General features: G+C 49.2%; 1 protein-coding gene across 5 annotated transcripts in view; it reads left to right on the top strand.

The window, feature by feature from the left end:
• The window catches only part of NUP58 (nucleoporin 58), a 504,014-nt gene that overhangs the window by 217,293 nt on the left and 263,129 nt on the right, over nt 1–23,592 (top strand). For all 5 annotated transcript variants that reach the window (XR_015299350.1, XM_086935184.1, XM_086935186.1 and 2 more), the window contains exons 10-11: nt 14,135–14,214; nt 14,367–14,485. Coding sequence is in view for 4 of the 5 variants with exons in the window: in XM_086935184.1 (XP_086791310.1) it covers nt 14,135–14,214; nt 14,367–14,485 (199 nt within the window). In the remaining variant the exon portion in view is untranslated. The remainder of the gene's footprint in view (nt 1–14,134; nt 14,215–14,366; nt 14,486–23,592) is intronic.

Below are 23,592 nucleotides of genomic sequence, written 5' to 3'. Positions count from 1 at the left end.
GTCTCGGGCAGTGGGATCTGGTCATGTAGTCTTGTTTCTAAAATGATTTGAGGTGTTTAGACCTTCTTGAACACCTGCTGCATGTCTGTGCATCTGACCTTTTAGTTTTGCTGAATGCCATACTGATGCCTCGATCTGCAGGGGTAGCAGGTCTTTCTATACTGTAAAGGCTCTTTCTGCACCAAATGGCCTGACTATAATCTGGAAATATCAGGATTTCTTCTTTGTTTAGCCGTCGTATTTAGGATTACTTCTCTTTCCGACAGTCTATTCAATTGTCCACTTCCTCTAGTTTTTGTTAGGTCGAGCCTTTACCATTCCGCAGGAATGGGAAATGGGGAGAATTCAAGTCGGCTATTTTCTCTTCAAACCAAAGGGCTTTCAGCCGCGGTTTTCTTGCAGTGCCCGTGAACCACGTGATAACATGCACGCGCATTCAGGGCCAGCCAGCCCAGCACATCAAAGGGCTTCTCCTCCCCTAATTATTCATGGCCGGCCGCAGGCCGGCCGTACTTTCAGTTTCCCCAGAACGGCTAATTAGGGGAGGAGAAGCCCTTTGATGTGCTTCACACCAATGCGCCTCAGTCATTCCTCTTCTTTGTATTTGCTTCCAGACTCCGATCTGCTCATGTGCACAAGACGCTTTACACATTACACTCATCTGCCTGAAGTGGGAGTTTTAAACAAGCAAAGCTGGTCCTTCTGTACTTGCAGTTTCACTTCTAATGTGTGTTGTTATTTATCATGATTTTTAGCTGAGGTGTATCACGCTTGTTCATGAGTTTGATCTCTTCATACTGTCAAATGTTTTCTAAGTTGTTTTTGATTGTCTTACCACTGGAGGTCTCCCTGTGCTACATTTAGCCTCTGACACATGCAACGCCACTCAACCACGCAACGCCACTCAACCACGCAACACCACTCAACCACGCAACGCCACTCAACCACGCAACGCCACTCAACCACGCAACGCCACGCAACTACGCAACGCCACGCAACTACGCAACGCCACGCAACTACGCAACGCCACGCAACTACGCAACGCCACTCAACTACGCAACGCCACTCAACTACGCAACGCCACTCAACTACGCAACGCCACTCAACTACGCAACGCCGCTCAACTACGCAACACCGCGCAACTACGCAACGCCGCAATGCCACGCAACTACGCAACGCCACGCAACAACGCAACGCCACTCACACATGCAACGCCACGCAACTACGCAACGCCACTCAACTACGCAACGCCACTCAACTACGCAACGCCACTCAACTACGCAACGCCACTCAACTACGCAACGCCACTCAACTACGCAACGCTACGCAACGCCGCAACGCCACGCAACTACGCAACGCCACGCAACTACGCAACGCCACGCAACTACGCAACGCCACGCAACTACGCAACGCCACGCAACTACGCAACGCCACGCAACTACGCAACGCCACGCACACACGCAACGCCACGCAACTACGCAACGCCACGCAACTACGCAACGCCACGCAACAACGCAACGCCACGCAACAACGCAACGCCACGCAACAACGCAACGCCACGCAACAACGCAACGCCACGCAACAACGCAACGCCACGCAACAACGCAACGCCACGCAACAACGCAACGCCACGCAACAACGCAACGCCACGCAACAACGCAACGCCACTCAACTACGCAACGCCACTCAACTACGCAACGCCACTCAACTACGCAACGCCACTCAACTACGCAACGCCACTCAACTACGCAACGCCACTCAACTACGCAACGCCACTCAACTACGCCACGCCACTCAACTACGCAACGCCGCGCAACTACACAACGCCGCAATGCCACGCAACGCCACTCACACATGCAACACCACTCAACTACGCAACGCCACTCAACTACGCAACGCCACTCAACTACGCAACGCCGCTCAACTACGCAACGCCGCTCAACTACGCAACGCCGCTCAACTACGCAACGCCGCTCAACTACGCAACGCCGCTCAACTACGCAACGCCGCTCAACTACGCAACGCCGCTCAACTACGCAACGCCGCTCAACTACGCAACGCCGCGCAACTACGCAACGCCGCGCAACTACGCAACGCCGCGCAACTACGCAACGCCGCGCAACTACGCAACGCCGCGCAACTACGCAACGCCGCGCAACTACGCAACGCCGCGCAACTACGGAACGCCGCGCAACTACGCAACGCCACGCAACAACGCAACGCCACTCACACATGCAACGCCACTCACACATGCAACGCCACTCACACATGCAACGCCACTCACACATGCAACGCCACTCAACTACGCAACGCCACTCAACTACGCAACGCCACTCAACTACGCAACGCCACTCAACTACGCAACGCCACGCAACTACGCAACGCCACGCAACTACGCAACGCCACGCAACTACGCAACTACGCAACGCCACGCAACTACGCAACGCCACGCAACTACACAACGCCGCGCAACTACACGCAACGCCGCTCAACTACGCAACGCCGCGCAACTACGCAACGCCATGCAACTACGCAACACCACGCAACAACGCAACGCCACGCAACAACGCAACGCCACGCAACAACGCAACGCCACGCAACAACGCAACGCCACGCAACAACGCAACGCCACTCAACTACGCAACGCCACTCAACTACGCAACGCCACTCAACTACGCAACGCCACTCAACTACGCAACGCCACTCAACTACGCACACATGCAACGCCACTCACACACGCAACGCCACTCACACACGCAATGCCACTCACACACGCAACGCCACTCACACACGCAACGCCACTCACACACGCAACGCCACTCACACACAACGCCACTCACACACACAACGCCACTCACACACACAACGCCACTCACACACGAAAAACCACTCACGTTGCCAATAGGTCTCGCAGTACGACAGTTGGAGCCATTACAATTGCAAATAACAATGCCTTTCACTTTGGTTATCATTTTAAATACATAAAGGGCTTTGTCATTTACAAAACCAATAGCTCCAACTTTCCTACTGCGAGACCTATTGGCAACGCCAGTGCTTGTCTCCTTTGTGCCTTTTCACCCATGGTTTCCAAGCTTTATTTGTCTATGTGGGGCCATGTCTATGGATAAGCATTTCTCTTTAGAAAAGAGAGAAAGGCCCTATCTGTGCTTTGAGCAATTTGGATGCATTGTTTTCCATTGAGAGTTGATAAGTGAATGAGGTTTTTTTTTATCCAAGGCCATGTGGTAACCAGTGAAATCTACAAAACCCATGCATTTTTGCAAACCTTGCAACCTTTTCTTACCCAGATTGTCCTGAATGTCAAATCTATGCCTAACAAAAACAGTATGTTTGATGCATGTGAGCTATAGATCACATGCTGTGCATAGCGTGCCGTTTAGTGTTGGGTCTGGATGTTTGCACTTTGTTTTTGTTCAAATAAGTCTTTTCCAGTCACGAGTTAGGTGACTGTGGGCCAAGGTCTGCACTGAAAAAAGTTTAGAGCTCCCCGCCCGCGTGCCCCATGCCAAAACACAAAGAAAGCCTTTTGGCTCACGCTCGAGCCGGCCCAATGCAGGTGCCGGCCCAATGCAGGTGCCAAGCCAAAATCCTACGTGCCGAAATCAAAGAACGTCCTGGCCCACGTTCCTTCGTTGTCGAAGCCTAAATCTTCGGTACCGAAGAGTTCGGAGCCGAAACTTTCAATGCCAAAAACTGCAAGTAAAACTAAATAGACTCTGACAAAAGAGCATTGGTCCGATGTTACACCTTCGGATCCTAAACAAAAATAACTGGTTATTAACCCAGATACTGAACATATTCATGCCAAATTACCTGAAAAAAGGAAATTGGCCCAACAGGATTAGCACCACATGCCCCTGAAGAAAAGAAATGTGGGTACAAACCCTTCACCACCTTATGTGCCACCTCCTTCACCTAAAAAACCTGAGTTACTCATCACACCCACTAATTCACCACTATCACCTGTTCCAAAGGATGAAGGGGATGGAGAAGAGGATAGTCCACAAGATGTTGACCCATGGGAGGATTAGGATGCTGATCCACACACAGATGATGACCCTGACTTATACCCGTCCAGGCCATCACCACCTGTTGACATAGGCTACATTGAGCTTCTTAAAAGGGCTGCTCATTACCATGAGGTGGAACTACATAGGGAGGCTTTAGAGGAGGACTTCTTGATTGAGACCTTAAGCTCCTCTCAGAAAACTACACATACACTACCAATGCATAAGGCAATGATTAAGCATGCAGATGAGGTTTTTAAAGATCCTGTAAGGGCAAGAATCATCACGCCCAGGGTTGATAAGAAATAGAAGCAAGCACCTACTGACCCTGCCTACATCCAGGGTCAGCTGCTGTTAGACTCTCTTGTGGTTTTTAATGCTTGTCAGAGAGCTAACTCACAGACCACAGGTGAGGCCCCTCCTCCTGATAAGAAGTCCAAGTTAATTGATGCCTCTGGCAAAAGGGTAGCCTCACAATCGGCTAATCACTGGTGCATTGCTAATTCTCAGGCTTTGCTAGCCAGATGTGATGCAGCTCATTACGATAAGCTAGAAAACATGTGCAATTTCTGCCTAATGGGCACAAATCTGAGACAAATGATCTTATCCAGGAGGGCAAACTTATCGCCAATACCTCCATCAAGTGCGCTTTAGATGCGGCAGACACAGCAGTGCGTGCAGTAAAGACCATTGTACTACTACGTAGACATGCATGGTTGAGAATTTCAGGTTTCAAACCTGAGGTACATGCCTCCATTCTCAATAAGCCCTTTGATAAGGGACACCTCTTTTGTCCAGCAGTGGACACCTCGTTGGAAGAAATGAACGAAACAGAGGTCGCAAAGTCCATGGGGGCTTTACAGTTACCTGCGAATAGGGGTTCCTTTCAGCGCTCCTTTTACAGAGGTGGCTCCAAAAATATTACTACAGAAAATCCCTCCTCCTCTTACAAGGGCAGCAACCAATCGCCCTCATCAAGAGGTTATTTTAGAGGAGGTTTTAGAGGAAACAATGGTAAGGGAAGAGGCAGAGGCAACTCCACACGCACCTACCCCCGCAAATAACAAACTGTGACTTACTTCCGCTAAACCCTGATCATACCACTCCTATAGGGGGGCGTCTCAATTTCTCCCGGTCTGGAACACCACCACCTCAGTCAAATGGGTTTTACAAATTGTCCAATATGGTTACTGTTTGGAAACACTCCCCCAAACATTCCTCCAAGATCACACGCAATGTCACATGAGCATCTTACCCTTCTAAAAAAGGAAGTTCTCTCTCTGTTGGAGAAAGGAGCGATAGAACTAGTCCCATTAAAACATCAAGGGACCGAAGTATACTGCCTATACTTCCTGATTCCCAAAAAGGACGTCTCTCTCACACCTATACCAGACCTCGGAGAACTAAATCTATACATTCAGTCTGACCACTTTCACATGGTCACACTCCAGCAAGTGCTACCGCTCCTTTAACAAGGCGACTTTCTGTCCACTCTGGACTTAAAGGACGCCTATTTCCATATCCCAGTACACCCTGCTCACTGCAAATACCTCAGGTTCGTTTTAGCAGGCCAGCACTATCAGTTCAAGTTGATCCTATTCGGAGTAACTACAGCACCCAGGGTTTTCACTAAGTGCCTAGCAGTAGTCGCAGCTCATCTTAGAAGACAACACATTCACCTCTTCCCATATTTGGACGACTGGCTCATAAAAGCCAGCTCGCAAAAAAAGCTGTTTACGTTGCACTCACAAAACAGTGCAATTGCTCCATGATCTTGGATTCACAGTAAATCGGTCCCGATCCCCTACGTCTATCCAACACACAAGTGTATCTGTGAGCCACAATAAATACACAAAAGGCTTTGGCCTACCCCAATCCAGGCAGAATCCGCAACATGCAAACTTCACTCTTGTCAGTTTCAGCCTCCACGCTCATTGCCAGCTTGAGTGTTCATGCAGTTACTAGGGATGATGGTGTATTGTATTCTAATAGTCCCTTGCGCAAAACTCCAGATGCGTCCCCTTCAGGAGTGCTTATCACGTCAGTGGAACCAGGCTCAGGGTCTCTTATCAGATCTAGTGTTGGTGGACGACCGCACCCATGGCTCTCTGCAGTGGTGGAATACACAAAACCTTTCAAAAGGGCAACCCTTCATAGACCCGGTTCTGCAGATAGCGCTAACTGCAAATGTATCGCTCACTGATTGGGAAGGGAGCTCATCTCCAGACGCATTCAATTCAGGGCATGTGGATCCTGCAGCAAAAGCCGCTTCACATAAATCATCTAGAGCTGCTAGTGATTTTTCTAGCGCTTAAAGGGTTTCAAGTTCATCTAGTAGGCAAAGCTCTCCTGATTCGTTCCGACAACATGACCGCAATGTACTACATACAAAACGGGGGGGAGGGAACGCATCTCTCCAGCTGTCACAACTAGCACAGATCATCTGGAGATGGGCCATACGTCACAAAATGTTTCTCCTTGCAGAACACCTCCCAGGAGTAAACAATCAGGTTGCAGATCTGCTCAGTTGTCAAAGTCAACAGATCCACGAATGGGAACTCTACCTTAAAGTTCTTCTCCCATTCTTCCAAAGGTGTGGTATTCCGGACACAGATCTGTTCGCCACAATCCTAAAAGCAAAATGCCCAAGCTTCGCATCCAGACATCGTCACCCATTGTCCAAGGGCAATGCACTATGGATGAATTGTTCAGGGATGTTTGCCTACGCTTTTCCGCCTCTCCCACTCATTCCATTAGTGGTTCCAAAGCTCAGACAGGCGTCCCTGACATTAATCCTAGTTGCTCACACATGGACCCGACAACCCTGATTCACAACCCTGTTGGCGCTCTCAGTAATTCTTCACCAAAAACTACACCTCACTCTAAATCTTCTCACTCAGAGCCATGGAGAGATCAGACATCCAAAACCCAGCCATCTTAACCTGGTGATCTGGCACCTGAAATCTTAGAGTTTGGCTACCTTCGTTTTCCGCAGACTGCATGAATATTATCAGAGGCTAGGCGTCCTAACACAAGGGCATGCTATGCCACAGAGTGAAATTGATTTGATATACTGCAATAATAATCGGATAGATCCACTGGGCGCTTAAGTTCAAAATATAATTTGCTATTTACTACATCTGCAATGTTCTAATTTAGCGTACTCTTCCATACGCTTACATTTTGCTGCAACAGCTGCATATCTACTGAACAGACAACATCTGTCTCTTTTTATAGTGCCTGTCATTAAAGCATTTATGGAGGGACTTAAAAGTATCATTCCTCCAAGACTTCTACCTGCTCCAGTGTGGAATCTCAACATTGTCCTCACCAGGCCAATTGGTCCACCCTTTGAGCCATTGCATAGATGTGAAATACAATTTCTCTTGGAAGGTAGCTTTCCTCATAGCTATCACATCTGAGGAAAGTGGGTGAGCTTCTGGCACTAACCATAGAAGAACCATTCTTACAAATACACCAAAACAAAGTGTTTTTTTCGGACCGACCCTAAATTTCTTCCAATGCTAATTTCTGATTTTCATATCAACCAATCTGTTTAGTTTCACTGTGTTCTTCCCTCAACCAGGTTCTGTGGCAGAACGGGCGTTACACACTTTAGATGTGAAAGAGCAATTCTTTATAGAAACGACGAAACCTTTCCACAAAACCACAAATTGTTGCTTTTGCTCCACCACATAAAGGCAATCCTAGATCAAAAACAGGCATTGCAAGGTGGATAGTCAAGTGCATTCAAATATGCTATGCAGAAACGAAAAGAACACTAATAATTCCCCCTGGAGTGCACTCCACACGCAAACAAGGAACTTCTATGGCTTTCTTAGGAAATATACCCATACACCTCACACATTCACAAAACGCTAGTGTGTAGATGTGTTAGCAAGAGAGCAAGCTAGTGCGGGCCAAGCAGTTTTACATACACTATTTCAGACAACTGCAACAGCTATCAGTTAGCCACCGCTTTGGGAGATAACTGCTTTATAGTCTATACACAGCATGTGATCTACAGCTCACATGCCTCGAACAGAAAATGCTACTTACCCAGTATGCATCTGTTCTTTGCATGTAGATCTGTAGATTCATATGCGCCCACCCGCCGCCCTGGGTACCTATACCTGTTGCAGTTACATCTTACTTAGATACATATATACATGGACATCACTTACTATTCTTTTTACTCTGTTATCGCCCTCTGCGGCAAACAATCTAACAATGGAGTCAATGCCCATGCACACTATCACCGAAAGGAGGAGTCACCTACCTCGTGACTAGAAAAGACTTATTCGAACAAAAACAAAGTGCAAACATTCCGACCCAAAACTAGATAGCAGGCTATGCATAGCATGTATTGTATTGTATTGTAATTGCATTTATAAAGCGCTTATTACCCCTGACGAGACACCTGAGCGCTTTTTCAGCGAGTAGCACGCTACTCCGGGACCCGTAGGATTAGTGTTGAATTAGTATAGTGAAACATCAAGTCAAGTCAGAGAATTTATATAGCGCACTACATACCCAGAGGGTCTCAAGGCGCTTAGGGAGGGGTGGGGGATTACTTGTCAAATATCCACGTTTTAAGTTGCTTTCTGAATGCTAGGTGGTTCTGGGTAAGGCGAAGGTTAGTGGGAAGAGAGTTCCAGGTTTTAGCTGCCAGGTAGGAGAAGGATCTACCTCCCATGGTGGTTTTGTTGATGCGAGGTACAGTGGCAAGGGCTTGGTTGGAAGATCGTAGTTGGCGGGAGGGGGTGTAGAAGGACAGTCGTGTGTTGAGGCATTCTGGTCCGATTTCGTAGAGTGCTTTGTGTGCGTGGGATAGGAGCCGGAAAGTGATCCTCTTATTGACGGGAAGCCAGTGGAGGTTTTTCAGGTGACCAGAGATGTGTTCTTTACGCGGGATGTCTAATATGATCCTGGCTGAGGCGTTTTGGATTTGTTGGAGTTTTTTCTGGAGTTTAGCGGTAGTACCGGCGTAGAGGGTGTTTCCGTAGTCAAGTTGGCTCGTGACAAGAGCGTGGGTGACCGTTTTCCTAGTTTCGGTGGGGATCCAACGAAATGTTTTTTTGAGCATGCGAAGAATGTTGAAGCAGGATGAGGAGACGGCGTTGACTTGTCTGTTCATTGAAAGTGAGGAATCCAGGATGACGCCTAGGTTCCGTGCGTGGTCTGTCGGGATGGGTGCTTTTCCAAGGGCTTCTGGCCACCAAGAGTCGTCCCATGCGGAGGGGGAGGTACCTAAGATGAGGACTTCTGTTTTATCTGAGTTCAGTTTCAGACGGCTGTGTTTCATCCATTCGGCAACTTCTTTCATTCCTTCGTGTTGGTTAGTTTTGGCGGTGCTAGGGTCATTGGTGAGTGATAGGATCAGTTGAGTGTCATCCGCGTAGGAGATGATGTTGAGGTGGTGTTGGCGGGCGATGGCCGCGAGGGGGCTCATGTATACGTTGAAAAGGGTGGGGCTGAGTGAAGATCCTTGTGGTACGCCGCAGATGACTTCAGTGGCCTCTGACTTGAATGGTGGAAGGCGGACTCTCTGGGTTCTTCCGGTGAGGAACAAGGTGATCCATTCTAGTGCTTTTCCTTGGATTCCGATGTTTCTGAGGCGCTGTAGAAGGGTGCTATGGCAGACTGTGTCGAAGGCTGCGGAGAGGTCGAGGAGGATGAGGGCGACTGTGTCTCCATTGTCCAGTAGAGTTCGAATGTCGTCTGTTGTTGCGATGAGGGCTGTCTCAGTGCTGTGTTTTGCTCGGAAGCCGGACTGTGAGGAGTCGAGGGATTTGTTGGCTTCGAGGAAGGCGGCGAGCTGGTTGTTGACAGCTTTCTCGATGACTTTGGCCGGGAATGGAAGGAGCGAGATAGGGCGGTAATTTTTGAGTTCGGTGGGGTCCGCTGTGGGTTTTTTCAGAAGGGCGCTGAGTTCAGCGTGTTTCCATGCGAGTACATTTTAAGTGGTGGTTAGGTTAGTCAGTTATTTGGAATGATAGCAGAAGGATAGAGGCGGACAAAGGTTTGTATTTATAGCGCTTGCTGACGCACGCTTTTCAGGAAGCCTACAAAGAATTAGGTGTGAATTAATATGGTGAAATATGAAGTAATTTCAGTGGTGGATATTAGTCAGTTCTACATTCCAAGAACCGATACATACTGGGTAAGTAGCATTTTCCTTATTTTGTCAATTATTTTTCAAATTGCTCTAGTGTACATCACAAATCCTGGGCACTTTTACAATCTCCAACATGTGGGGTAAAAGGAGACAAATTTGGCCTGAATATTTTTAGTGATAAAAAATATTTTATCAAAACATAAACATGAATAGCCCCAAATGCAAAAGAAAAAGGCTCATCACTTGGGGTGAACATTCAACACTTAAGGGGTGAAAAGGGGACATAAAAATGCCTTTGCAATGTTGACTGGTGTACATTTAACACTGTTTTTGTTGTTTTCTCTACTTCCGCGCCGAGTCCGGGCCAGGGGCCACGTCCCCTACATCTCAGGCTAAACAAACCATAGCCTACAGCGCAGACGCTCTACATGGCATAAGGTACTTGGGACAGGAGTGTGAAAGGCATCGCCTTGAGGCAATGTCTCTCCCAGCCACCTGTCCAAAGTGCAACGCCCCTTTCAACATATGGCAGACCACAACCCTGAAGCATGAATACTGCATGTTCCTATTAAACTACAGATCCCTGCCAAAACATAAGGTAGAAATCTCCTTCCTACTGGAAGAGCGTATGCCGGACGCAGTGTTTCTCACCGAAACGTGGTTGGCGTTAGACTCCGACCCCGATGTTGTAACATCCCTCCCCTCTGGTTTTCAAATCATCCGACAAGACCGTCCGGAGGGTAGAGGGGAGGGCTAGCAATTATATTTAAAGAACAATACCGTTGTAGACTCATCCCGGAAAACATCCCAGATTGTGAAAGCCTAGCTTTCTCGCTGAAGCTCTCTCCCAACCACTGTTTTTCGGGCACACTGATATATCGCCCGCCTGGCCCCCCTAAACAATTTCACAATCTCCTACCAGCAATAGTGGCACCACGCATCAGCGCTGCCGCCAACTATACTGTGCTAGGCGATCTCAATTTTCACTTTGACTCACCATTGGATTCCACGGCTACTACACTAGCCGATGACCTGGGCGCGCTTCAACTTATCCAACGAGTAAAAACATCAACCCATGTGAAAGGACACCTTTTAGATCCAGTGTTCAGTAACTGTGTGGATTTTGTGGTTGGGTCTCCACTCCCCCTCCCATGGACTGACCACTCTTTGGTGCCCTTCACCTGGTCTACCCAGAAACCCATCCCGGTAACACCAATGATAAGACATGCCAGATCCTGGGCGCGGATTCCAGTAGACGAATGGAAAAACAAACTTACGAAAGAACTTCCCCTTAATAATAAAGATCCATGTCTGGCATACCAGGCCTATGAGAACTGGATCCTGCACTCCCTCGAAACCATCCTCCCCCTTAAGAAATCAACAGTAAAACGCTCTCACAAAACGGCACCTTGGTACTCGGAGGCCCTCAGGAACAAAAAGCGCCAATGCCGGAAAATTGAAAGAAAATGGTGTTTACTCTATGGAGGATAAAACTCAATACCGAGAGGAAATAAAAGCCTACAAGAAAGAAGTAAAAGCTGCCCAAGCGGCATACTTTTCTGACAAAATCATAGCCGCAAAATCTAAACCCAGGGAAATCTTTCAAACTCTACAAAAACTTACTAACCCCCCCCCCAATGTATATGAGGAAAAATCTGTTTCCCAATGCAACGACTTGGCGGAATTTTTCTCGGCCAAAGTAAACAAAATATATACTTCCTTCCCAGGCACTACTTCTCCTCTGATAGTCCAGGATAAAACCAGGGGGACAAATCCCGTTCTAGCCTCATCACCCACGCTTGACCACTTCCCTTGCATGGATCTCGAAGTATTAGAGTCCATGGCTCGGAAAGTAAAATCCGGTTCTCCAACTGACCCGGCACCCCCTGAACCCATGTTGCTGGCATCTCAGATTGTCCTACCGATCATCAAAAACCTTCTGAATGCCTCCATCGCTTCCGGCAGCGTCCCTTCTGCCTGGAAACAGGCGATGGTCCGAGCTCTGATAAAGAAGCCAAACCTGGACCCATTGGACTTTGCTAACTATCGTCCTATCTCCCTGCTACCCTGGGTAAGTAAAATCGTGGAGAAGTATGTCAATCTCCAGTTGGTTAGCTTTCTTGAAGACAACCAGCTGCTAGATATCACCCAGACAGGGTTCAGACCTAAGCATGGAACAGAGTCCGCCCTCCTAATGGTCATCGAGGAGTCCAGGAAAATTCTTGATCAAGGAGGATCAGTGGCAGTGATCCTCCTTGATCTCAGCGCGGCATTCGACACGGTCAGTCACAACACCGTACTGAACCATCTTTCGAATGTCGGCATTGTGGACAAGGCCTGGCTCTGGTTAAAATCTTTCCTAAGCAACAGGTCATTCCAAGTGTTTGACGGTCAGACAGTGTCCTCCAGCATACCCCTGAAGTGTGGAGTCCCCCAGGGCTCTTCTTTAAGCCCCGCGCTTTTTAATATCTATATGAGGCCATTGGCTGAGGTAGTTCGTCCGCATGGAGTTAAGATCATTTCCTATGCGGACGACACCCAGCTGGTGGTCTCATTAGCGCAGAAGGCTCAACAGCCACCTTCACGTGGACAAAATGCTTGGAGGAAATGAAGGCCTGGATGACTCATCGCTAAAGCTCAATGGTGACAAAACGGAGCTTATGCTCCTGGGCCCTGCCGACCCTACCCTTTTCAACTCATTATGGCCCACCTGCCTAGGCCCTCCCCCGGTTCCGAAAGAAAACATCAAAAGCCTAGGGGTGTGGTTGGACAGGAGTCTGTCACTTAACACCCAGGCCACAAAACTCTCAGCCACCTGCTTTGGACTACTCAGGACACTGAAGAAAGTTCTTCCTTTGCTCCCAATGGAGGCAAAGCAGATAGCCATACAGGGCATGATACAGTCGCGATTGGACTCCAACAACGCCCTCTATCTGGGTGCTCCAGAGTACACACTAAAGAGACTACAGCTAGTCCAAAACTGCGCCGCCCGCATTCTATTACAGATCCCACGCAGAATGCCAGTTAGAACGGCACTGACCAGCCTGCACTGGCTCCCAGTGCGGAAGAGAGTCACTTTTAAGGCACTGTGTATTGCTCACCAGGCCTTTTGGGACTCGGGACCCCAAATTACTCGAAGCCTAGTAAGCCAGTATCGTCCAGGCAGAGACCTGCGATCTAGCCAGGCTTTTATGGCAACAGTCCCTAGAATCAAAAGGACAAGATCGGGGGGAAGGACGTTTGCTTTCAATGCCGCCAAAATCTGAAACTCCCTTCCTTTGCATTTGAGATCCAACCCCGACCTAGTATCTTTCCGCAAACAACTCAAAACACACCTGTTCAATTCTCCGCAATAAACCAGCCTCCCTTCCCTCTCCCGGCTCTGCAACCTCACTCACCTTCCAACAGATTCCTCTAGCGCTTGGACGCCTCAGGGCAGCAATTTGCGCTCTAAAAATCCACCTTCTTCTTTCTTCTTCTTCTTCTTTTCTCTCCATTGGGATATTTTTAGGAAACTAGCATAGATGAGGATATTCAGCCTTTATATATTAATTGAGAATACCCATGATCGAATAAAAGTGTTACTGTTAAATTACTTTCTTACTCTATCACTGGTTGAATTTGTGAAAGGAACATTTGGCAGATTAAATCCTTCAGATGCAGTTTTCATACCTGCCACTTAGTGGTGGTAAGTTCATGAGTTGGTCATTAGAAATGAACGGTGACTACCACAGTCAACTTTAAGGTAACTGGGGTGTGGTGCCACACTGCCTCACGGCAGGGTTTAATACAGGCAGTATAAACAAGTATTTGCTTTTTGGTTATTTGATCCTGATGTGTCAGCTTGGAGGAGTGTTACTTCCTTTTTGTCTAACACAATGACCAATTTACCCCAGGAAACTGTTGATCCAGCATTACAATTATCTTATTTGTTTTAAAAATTAAACAAATAGCCTTTTGTCTTCAGTTACAAATGTCTTATTTTTAGGAACTCAAAAATGCTGAAATAGCTGTCAGGACACAGAAAACACCCCCAGGTCTTCAACATGAAAATACAGCCCCAGCTGAGTAAGTTAAAATTTGCATCTTGTCTTGTAATCTGTGGGGATTTTGTCACAATCCTTGAACACTTGCCTCTGGAGTGAAAGATGCAGAATTTGGAGTGAAAGCCAAACTAAGTGTGTGATTTGTTTAATGTTTTTCTGTTTGTGTCTGTGCAGTTACTTTAGAACATTGGTAGAGCAGTTTGAAGTGCAGTTACAACAATACAGGCAGCAAATTGAGGAGCTTGAAAATCATCTTGCCACTCAAGCAAATAATTCACATCTAACCCCTCAAGGTATAGTATGCATGCTTGAAAGATGTTTTCTATGCTATGTTCTTGAAATGACAGTTTCCATTTCTATAATGATTTACATATTTTTTATAAGTGCTTTGTTTTAGACAAACCCATATAAATTCATTGTGCATTTGTTGTCCATGGGCTAAAATCATGCTCCCCTTGTTTTTAAATGTATTTTACACAAAAATGTACCTATCTGGGTACATGTCATTTGATCCTAGTAGAGCTACAGTGAACTTTTGCAGTGTTTGTAGAGAAGAATTGGCAGACAAGGATTTGAAACAATTATGATTCTATTTTGTTTCAAACCCTCGTTCGTTTTCTCGCTCAAATCACTACTAAACATTTAACGTGTGAGATAGTTATTTTATACCAACATCGCATTGTAGAAACTCTTTACATCACAGGAATTTCGACTTTTCCTAATATCAAAATGTTGCTTTGGAATTACACTCTAAGTGAAATCGGATGATGCCCAAAGTTGGGGTAAATGTACAAAATTAGTAGTGTAATTGTCGGTTGCCCCAGTATTGGAACTTTCATAGATTCCCATGCTTTGTATCATTCCCCATAGTCGGCCTGGGAGCCTCGGTAAATAGAAAATACTATAGCAGTATGTACAAAAGAGAAAGTAAGGCCTAGGCCTCATCTCATTTTGTAGCATACCCACCTCTTTTTTGTAAAAGAGACCAAAAACTTGCAACAACCAGTCAAATTAGCCTCACCCCCTAGAACCCTCCTGAGAAAGCCTCAGATTTTCTACCACACGTTCTGCTAAGGGAGTCTCCACTGAGCTCTGCTCAGTTTTCTCTTCAACTTTGGTTTTCCACATCTAATCTCTCTTCAGGATGTCCGATTAGAAAGCTTTATTCAAGGCCTGTGCTACCCGTTAAAAAACAAAGGCTTTACATTGAAGATAAACATAAGGACTACATTTATTGCTTATACCCAGATCACAAGGCCACTGATTGTAAAATCTGCATGGGAAAGTGGAATGGCCGAATGTATGTATTTATAATGCTCTTTGTCACTCACTGTGAGGTAATGACACGTTGCTAGAAGACGTTTTAATTGTCCTTTTATTGTTTATTTAAATGTATTGCATTATTTTTAACTGCATAATCTATGTGATCTCTTTTATGACAACATTGTCGTAATGTAAATGTATTTGAGCTTATATAGCACACAGCTACCCGCAGTGGGTTTCCCGGCGCTTGCTTAGGGAACCCGTCCTGGTATTCCCCTGTGAGATAACCCCGGCAGGGTATCCACAAGGTGAAAGCCAGGCATCCCGCCGCGAGGGGCCGTTGTGGAGATTAAGCAAGCTATTGCCCAGAGTCGCAGAGTATGAACCCGTGAGTCGAGAAGGCACCGGAGCGAGAATTATCGAGTCCGTGGAATTTTTAGCCCAGGACCCGCCGAGGCGGGGAATTGAACCCTGGTCCAGGGCCGATCTCAGCTTCCGGGTCTGCCGCCTCTAACCCCTGAGCCACACTTCTCCACATAAAGACTAAATGATGATGATGAAAATCTGCATTACCTTCTCTACTAAGACTCTAAGAGACCGTGAAGGAAGACTTCTGACTTGTTTACAGAAGATGAAAACACGGAAAGAGGTAATTTCTGGTGATAGTAAAGATTCCTCCTCAGCAACATCTTTGAGGAGGTCTACAAAAAGGGGTAGGTCTTTCCCCTTCTATGTCCACTAAACCCCCTGCTAAGGCCTCTCAAAAGACCTCTAATAGGTCTAAAAGGCTTAGTCCCAAAAAATCTTCTCACCAAGGTGCAAATGAGAAGGAGGGACTTGTTCCTAAGGTTTTATCTGCTAAGAAGGCAAGCCAAGGCCCTTCTACTACCTCTTCACCATCTGAAAAGCAGACATTTTTCAAAAAACCTTCAAGTGCACCTCAGGAAACAAAAGGGGAGAAGAAAATCCGTCTGTCGTCGACTACTTCCTCAGGTACGTCGACATACAAGATTCATCCAGTTTCAATTTCAGCTCCGTCGACGAGCCAGTCTTCGAGAGCTTCGCCGACATAGTCGACAATGACTTCGTCAACGTAACATCCTGCCTCTGGGTCGTCGACAATGCTGATAACTTCGACGGTGATGACGCCGACGATGGTGTCGACGCCGACGATGGTGTCGACGCCGACGATGGTGTCGACGCCGACGATGGTGTCGACGCCGACGATGGTGTCGACGCCGACGATGTCAATGACGACGGCGACTATTACTCTGACGTCGAGCTCGTCGACGGTACAGTCGACGATCAGCCCACCGTCGACCACGTTTCTTTCTCCGGCGACGACGAGTCCTTCGTCGATGACACCGTGAACGATACAAAAGGTCAAAATTTCTATTAAGAGAAGACAAATTACACCGGAAATGACATCGCCCTGTACGGTGACACCGATACCTCCAGCACTTTTTCTGGAGGAGGAATGTTCTGACTAGAATGAAAGTCCGTATGCGGATGCTTATAGTCCGTCTCCGCGCCAGGTGAAATACCAGGACTCTGATTCGAATGATTATTACAAGGGTCAACATCATCCACAACAACAATTCACTCCTTGTGATAGACCTCAAGATCCATCGCAACAAGGTATGGTGGCCATGCAGTCTTCACTGATAGATGACCTACAACTGATGTTGTTGGACTACAAGAGATTTCCATCTCAAGCCTCTGAATCCATACAACCTCCGCCGCCGCCTCCTATTTCTGCAGCATCAATATCTCAAAGACTAGACGGGGAATCTTTGGCAGAACTGTAAGATATTATTACAGTGCATGATGATGATGATGATGATGAGGATTCATCAGAGGAGGACTAGAATGTGGAACATATCCCAAATATGACGAGTATATCATCCCAGATCCGGCTTCACCATCTCCAGACCCTGTAGATTCGCCTCCAGAGGACATAGGGTGTTTCCATAATCTTATGGAAAGAGCGTCCAAAAGATTTGGCCTTCTTGTTCTAGTGGAACAATCAGACTGTTTCCTCTATGATTTTAAGGAGCCTTCTAAAAAAAATCCATCCGTTACATCCCTATTGTAGAGCACGTTTGGAGTGTGGTTAAGAAGGTGATGCAGTCTCCACCTACTGTTATCCCGAATGTACTGCGTCTGGAGAAAAAGTATAAGGATCCGGAGGATAGTCCTGCCTGTCTGATTGGACAGCTGAAACCTGACTTGGTTGTCTCTCAGGTAGCTCAAAGAAAATCAAAGAACCGATCAGCACCCTTGACCACACCTCCGGAGAAGGAAGGCAGACGCCTGGACAATGTGGGCAAGAGGTTTTCCTCTATGTTCAGCCTCCTCGTTAGAGCCTCTAACGCACTAGCAATTTTGGGACGATATGATCGCCAAATGTGGTGCGATCTCTCTCCATTTATTGATCAACTTCCGGAGAGTTCCAAGAGATCGTAGAGGAGGGTGAACGATCTTCATCAGAAATTATAGATTGTGGATATTGCTACAACTGTTTTTCGCGCCTTAGCAGGTTCAGCTGTCCTAAGGCGTCAAGGTTGGCTACGATCTACCTGGTTTCGCCCTGAAGTGCAGAATAAAATTCTGGATCTGCCTTTTGATGGTGATATGCTTTTTGGCAAGCATATATATGACGCCTTGCAGGACGTTAAGAAAGATACATAGACAGCAAGGTCTTTTGGCATGCTACAATATCGCAAGGCGCCTTTACGGGGTGCAAGAGGAAAAGGCTTCTCTACATATAGGAGAGGTTATCAACAACGCTACTCCTCCTATTCACAATCTTCACACTCTTTCAAGCCTCCGTATTCTCAACATCTGAAAGAAACAGGTTAGTGTTTGATTCCTTACCTTAGAATATCCCCAGGCGTCAGACTGGATCCGGAAAGTTTTGCGTAGCAGTACCCCTGCGCGTCAGGAGGCGTCGTCGGCGTTGTGATCACTGGGATGATGTCGTCGGAGCACCTAGAAGACTACTTCGCGCGCTGACGTCGGTTCTTCTTTTTTCCGCACCAGCAAGAGCAGATCCGGGAAGAGCAGTACTCTTAGTCATTTTTTTACTAACTTTTTGATCTGTTTTGGATAATTTCTCGAGTCGATCCTCGACTCGCGGTGCCGATAGGGATGCCTGGGTTCAAACCCTGTGACGATTGTCATCGCTTGATGTCGGTGACCGACCCCACCGTCAGTGCCTTTACTGTCTTGGGGCCAACCACGATGACTAGTCGTGCCCTGACTGCCGGGCCTTGACCGCGAAGGCTAGGCGGTAGCGGTTCCGTAAGCGTCTCGAGCTCCGGCAGTCGGCTCGCGCCGCTCGAGGTCCCGGTCCAGGAGGAGGTAGAGGGACCGGTCGCGGTGCCGCAGTCATCGCCGCTCGACGAGTCAACTCCACTCGTCTGGCTCCAAGTCATCAGGTAAGACGAGGCACTCCAAAAAGAAGTCGAAGTGTCATCGCTCTTCCGACTGCCCCCGACGCTCGTGCGACGAGGCAAGGGGTTCGGGCGACACCGCCCACGCGGCTCCGGTGGAGCCGCAAGCGCCATGTCCAGCTCCATTCCCGCCGTTCCCTGGGCTGCATGCGACGCCAAAGGAGTTTAGTGCTGTCCTCACGGCCATGAGATCGCGCTTCCCTCCGCTGGAACCCGCCGAGGTGCCTTTGTGCCCCGCGGGTCCGTCTGGGAGCCCTAGCGGGCCGGCGGCTACGGCCCCGGTGGCGTCTGGTGCTTTGGCGCCGTCGACGACTCCGGTCCTGACGCCGCAGGGCTCCTCAGGATCCAGGCCTGGATCCGTAACGATGCCAGTCGACCTTACAACCCCTCCGCTGGCACCATCACCAAGGGAGTCCCCCAGACTCCATCCCTGGACGATGTCGTCCCCAGTTCCACCCCCAGTCCGAATCTGGCGTCGAACCGACGCCGTCTTCGACGCCAATCGGTGAGCCCTTCAGCGACGACCCGGCTCCATCATTTTTTCCTATCAGTAGATGGATGACGAGGAGAACTGGGAGGGGTCTGAGGACCCTCTGGCTCTGCAGTGCCAGTTGAGCCAGGACTGGGCAGACGAGCTGGGGGAGGCCAGTGGTCTGGACACTTCGCCCGACACTGGATTTGTCTCCCCTCCTACTGTGGCTACGGAGGAGGGGGCTGCTTACAGCGTGGTGTTGACTAGGGCAGCCAAGGCTTTGGCTCTTGAGCTCCCTGTCGCGGCTGTGAGGACTAACCTCCCCACTGAGGTGCTCAAACCGCAGGCAAGCTCCGCGGAGCCTCTCCTGCCGTTTAACGAAGCCCTCACTGACGTTCTGGTGGGCACCTGGTCCAAGCCCTCCACAGGCCTCCCTATGAATTGGAACGTGGCCCGACTCCACTGCCCGGCTCCGGGCGACCCCAGCTTCCTGTCCGTTCACCCCACCCTCGAGAGCCTGGTGATCCAGGCCTCTACCTCCGAGACCGCATTCCCGACCGCTCCTCCGGATCGGGAATCCAAAAGGTACGAACAGTTTGGGAAGAAACTGTTCTCCTCCCTGAGTTTGGGGTTGCGGTCTGTCAACACCGCCTGCCTTTTGGGCCGTTACACCCACTCTCTGTGGGATACGGTTGAAGAAGTGCTGCTGCAGTGTGCCCTGTGGAGGTCCAGGCAAAGCTTACCCAAGACCTAGCGGAGGGACGGGATTCAGCACGATATTCAATACGGTGTGGACTTTATACCACCGACTCGCTGGGTAGGGCGTTTGCAACGACGGTGGCGGTTCGCCGCAACGCCTGGTGGAGGTCTGCCAACTTTTCAGGGGATGTCCAAGCCACCCTAATGGACATGCCTTTTGATGGCCGTCTCCTCTTTGGCGACAAGGCGGACAGTGCGCTGGAGCGTTTCAAGGACTCCAGGGCTACGGCCAAGTCCTTGGGCCTCGGCCAACGCCAGCAAACTTCCTCCTTTCGTGGCCAAGGAAGGGGCCCCCCCCACACGTCCAGCTAGCCACAGGCGGCAGAACCAACCTCAACGCGGTCGCAGACGTGGTAACCGCCATGGCGGTGCCGGGGGACAACGGCAAGGTCAGTTCACATCCGCCCCCGCAGCATCTGCCTCAGTCCTCCTAGTCCGAGCTTTCAGGCCCATTCGACGCCAGTGGGGGGCAGGGTTCACCATCACCTCCTCCACTGTGGTACCATCACAACGAACAGGTGGGTGCTGCAAATCATCCGAAGGGGCTACTCCCTCCCCTTCGAAGCGACCCCTCCAGCCATGCCACTGCAGTACCACAGCAGGTCGGGGGATCACTTGCAACTTCTGCAGGAGGAAGTTACGGCCCTCTTGACCAAGGGGGCCATCGAGCGCGTTCCTGGGCCAGAAGTAGGACGTGGTTGCTATTCCCACTACTTTCTGGTACCCAAGACGGACCTCCGGGACGTCAATCGCTTCCTCCGGAAGGAGAAGTTCAAAATGCTGACTCTGGCTCAGATCCTAGCTGCCCTGGATCCAGAAGACTGGATGGTAGCGTTGGACTTACAGGACGCATATTTTCACAACCCTGTCCTGCCGGCCCACTGGCGTTACCTGCGGTTCACGGGAGGCCACGAGCACTTTCAGTTTAGTGTGCTCCCCTTCGGCCTTACCAGCGCCCCACGGGTGTTCACGAAAGTGATTGCAGTGGTCGCAGCTCATCGACGATTGGCTGTTGAATGCGGGCTTGCCCCAGACAGTCATCTCCCACCTCCAGACTACTGCCGACCTCCTGCACTCGCTGGGGTTCTCCATCAACTTGCCGAAGTCACACCTATGTCCCTCTCAGAAGCTCCTTTTCATCGGAGCGGTTCTGAACTCAGCACAGTTTTGGGTTTATCCCCCCGAACAGCGGGTTCGGGATATTCATGCTCTGATTCCGATCTTGCAACGTTTATCCCAGGTCTCGGTCAGATTGACGCTGTGGCTCCTGGGGCTGATAGCCTCCTGCATCCTTCTGGTGCATCGCGCCAGGTTGCGGATGCAAGCTCTGCAGTGGGACCTGAAGTTTTAGTGGGCACAGCATCAGGGCAACCTGTCCGAACACGTCCTGATCTCGGAGGGCACTGCGAGACAGTGGCAGTGATGGCTCACGGACTGAGATTAAGTCAGCGGCAGATCTCTCTCCCTTCCCCAACTGGAGCACGTAGTAGTGACCGATGCGTCCCTCCTGGGATGGGGAGGCCACATGGGAGAGAGGAAGATCAGGGGCCTCTGGTCTCCGGCGGAGTCCCGGCTCCACATCAACCTTCTGGAGCTGCGGGCGATCCAGCTTGCACTGAAGGCATTCCTTCCCTCTGTCCTGGGAAGTGTAGTGCAGATGTTCACAGACAACACCACTGCAATGTGGTACTGCAACAAACAGGGCGGGGTGGGTCGTGGACCCTTTGTCAGGAGGCTCTGCGCCTCTGGCAATGGCTGTAACACCAGGGCGTCACTGGTGGTTCAATACCTGGCAGGTTCCCTGAACGCCAGGGCGGACGAACTCAGCCCCCGGTGCTTGATGGATCACGAATGGCATCTGAACTCTGACGTAGCGCAAGGCTCTTTCAGCAGTGGGGAGAGCCTTGGTTAGATCTGTTCGCCACCGAAGAGAATGCACAATGTCATCGGTTCTGCGCGTTGGAATTTCCAAGGCGGCACTTGTGGAGCTGCGGTCTGTTTGCCTTTCCGCCTATACCACTTCTGCCCAAAGTGCTGAAGAAGATCCGGGGCTACTGGGCCCAAGTCATTCTTGTGGCTCCGGACTGGGCACGAAGATACTGGTATCCCGAGCTACTCCGCATGTCAGTTGATCCCCTGATTAGTCTGCCTCTTTAGCAGCAGGGGACGGTCCTCCACCCAAACCTGACCAGTCTCCACCTACATGCGTGGAGATTGAGCGGCGACAGTTGAGGCCATTTGACTGGCCTCCTGAAGTCTGTGATGTGATTATGGCAGCCAGGCGTCCCTCCAAAAAATCTGTATACGCCTGCACGTGGAACAAATTTGTGGCATGGTGCACAGCAAAGGCTGTGGATCCACTCTGCCCCCCTATAAGAGGTTCTCCTCTTTCTCCAGTATTGGGGTGTCTGTCATAGATTTACATGCCTGAATCATTCCCCGTCGTCTGAGTGAGAGTCCCACGGTACTTAAAAAAGCAATAAAATGTCATAATATAGAAAACCTTGGTAATAACCAACCCAGCAGTAAAGTAGCCCAAGCTACAGGAGAAAAACTTCCACCCACGAATGGGAAATTCACCAACGCACAGTGGATCGGATCTTTCAGCAGTGGGGTCATCCAGATCTAGACCTTTTTGCGACCAAGGAGAACAGCAAATGCCGGTTCTTTGCAAGCTGGCATCCCCACAAAGACTCTCAGGGGAATGCGTTTTTGATCAACTGGTATCAAATATATGCTTACGCCTTTCCTCTGATACCGTTGGTTCCCAAGGTTCTTCGGAAGATGAAAAAAGAACCGTGTCGCCTAATCCTGATTGCCCCCAGATGGCCTCGCCAATACTGGTTCACCGAGCTCCTTCTCCTATCAGAGTACGAACCAATACAGTTTCGACCGATTCCGGACCTCCCCTCCATCCAGGATGGTCAGATTTACCACCCGGACCCGACATCTCTGAAATTAGCAGCTTGGCGCTGAGTACCTTGAATTCGCCCACCTGAATTTGCCTCCAGATTGCAAGGAGGTGCTAGCCAAAGCTAGAGCACCCGCTACAAATAAAACATACAGACTTAAATGGAAGAGACTATGTGTCTGGTGTCACTCGGCTGGAATTCATCCTTTTCTAGCCAAGCCATAGCAGATATTACCCTTTTTCCTACATCTGGCAAGGTCGGGATTATCGCACGCAACTCTAAAGGTTTCCCAGCAGACATTTCAAGGTACTTCCAGGAAGGGTCCACTTCACTCAGAATGTTCCCTCCTGTTCGTCGTCCCCCGCCATCGTGGCATCTAAATGTAGTGTTAGCGCAACTCATGCGCCATCCTTTTGAACCAATTCACAGAGTGGATTTGAAATTTCTAACATGGAAGGTGTCACTTTTATTGGCTTTAACTTCATCTAGAAGAGTCAGTGATGTCCAAGGTTTCACGGTCCAACCACCTTTTCTGCAGT

Source organism: Lissotriton vulgaris, chromosome 8 (assembly GCF_964263255.1).
Source record: "Lissotriton vulgaris chromosome 8, aLisVul1.2, whole genome shotgun sequence".
Classification (NCBI taxonomy): domain Eukaryota; kingdom Metazoa; phylum Chordata; class Amphibia; order Caudata; family Salamandridae; genus Lissotriton; species Lissotriton vulgaris.
The sequence above is the reverse complement of the archived record's forward strand: the minus strand, read 5'-3'. Positions and strand labels throughout refer to the sequence as shown.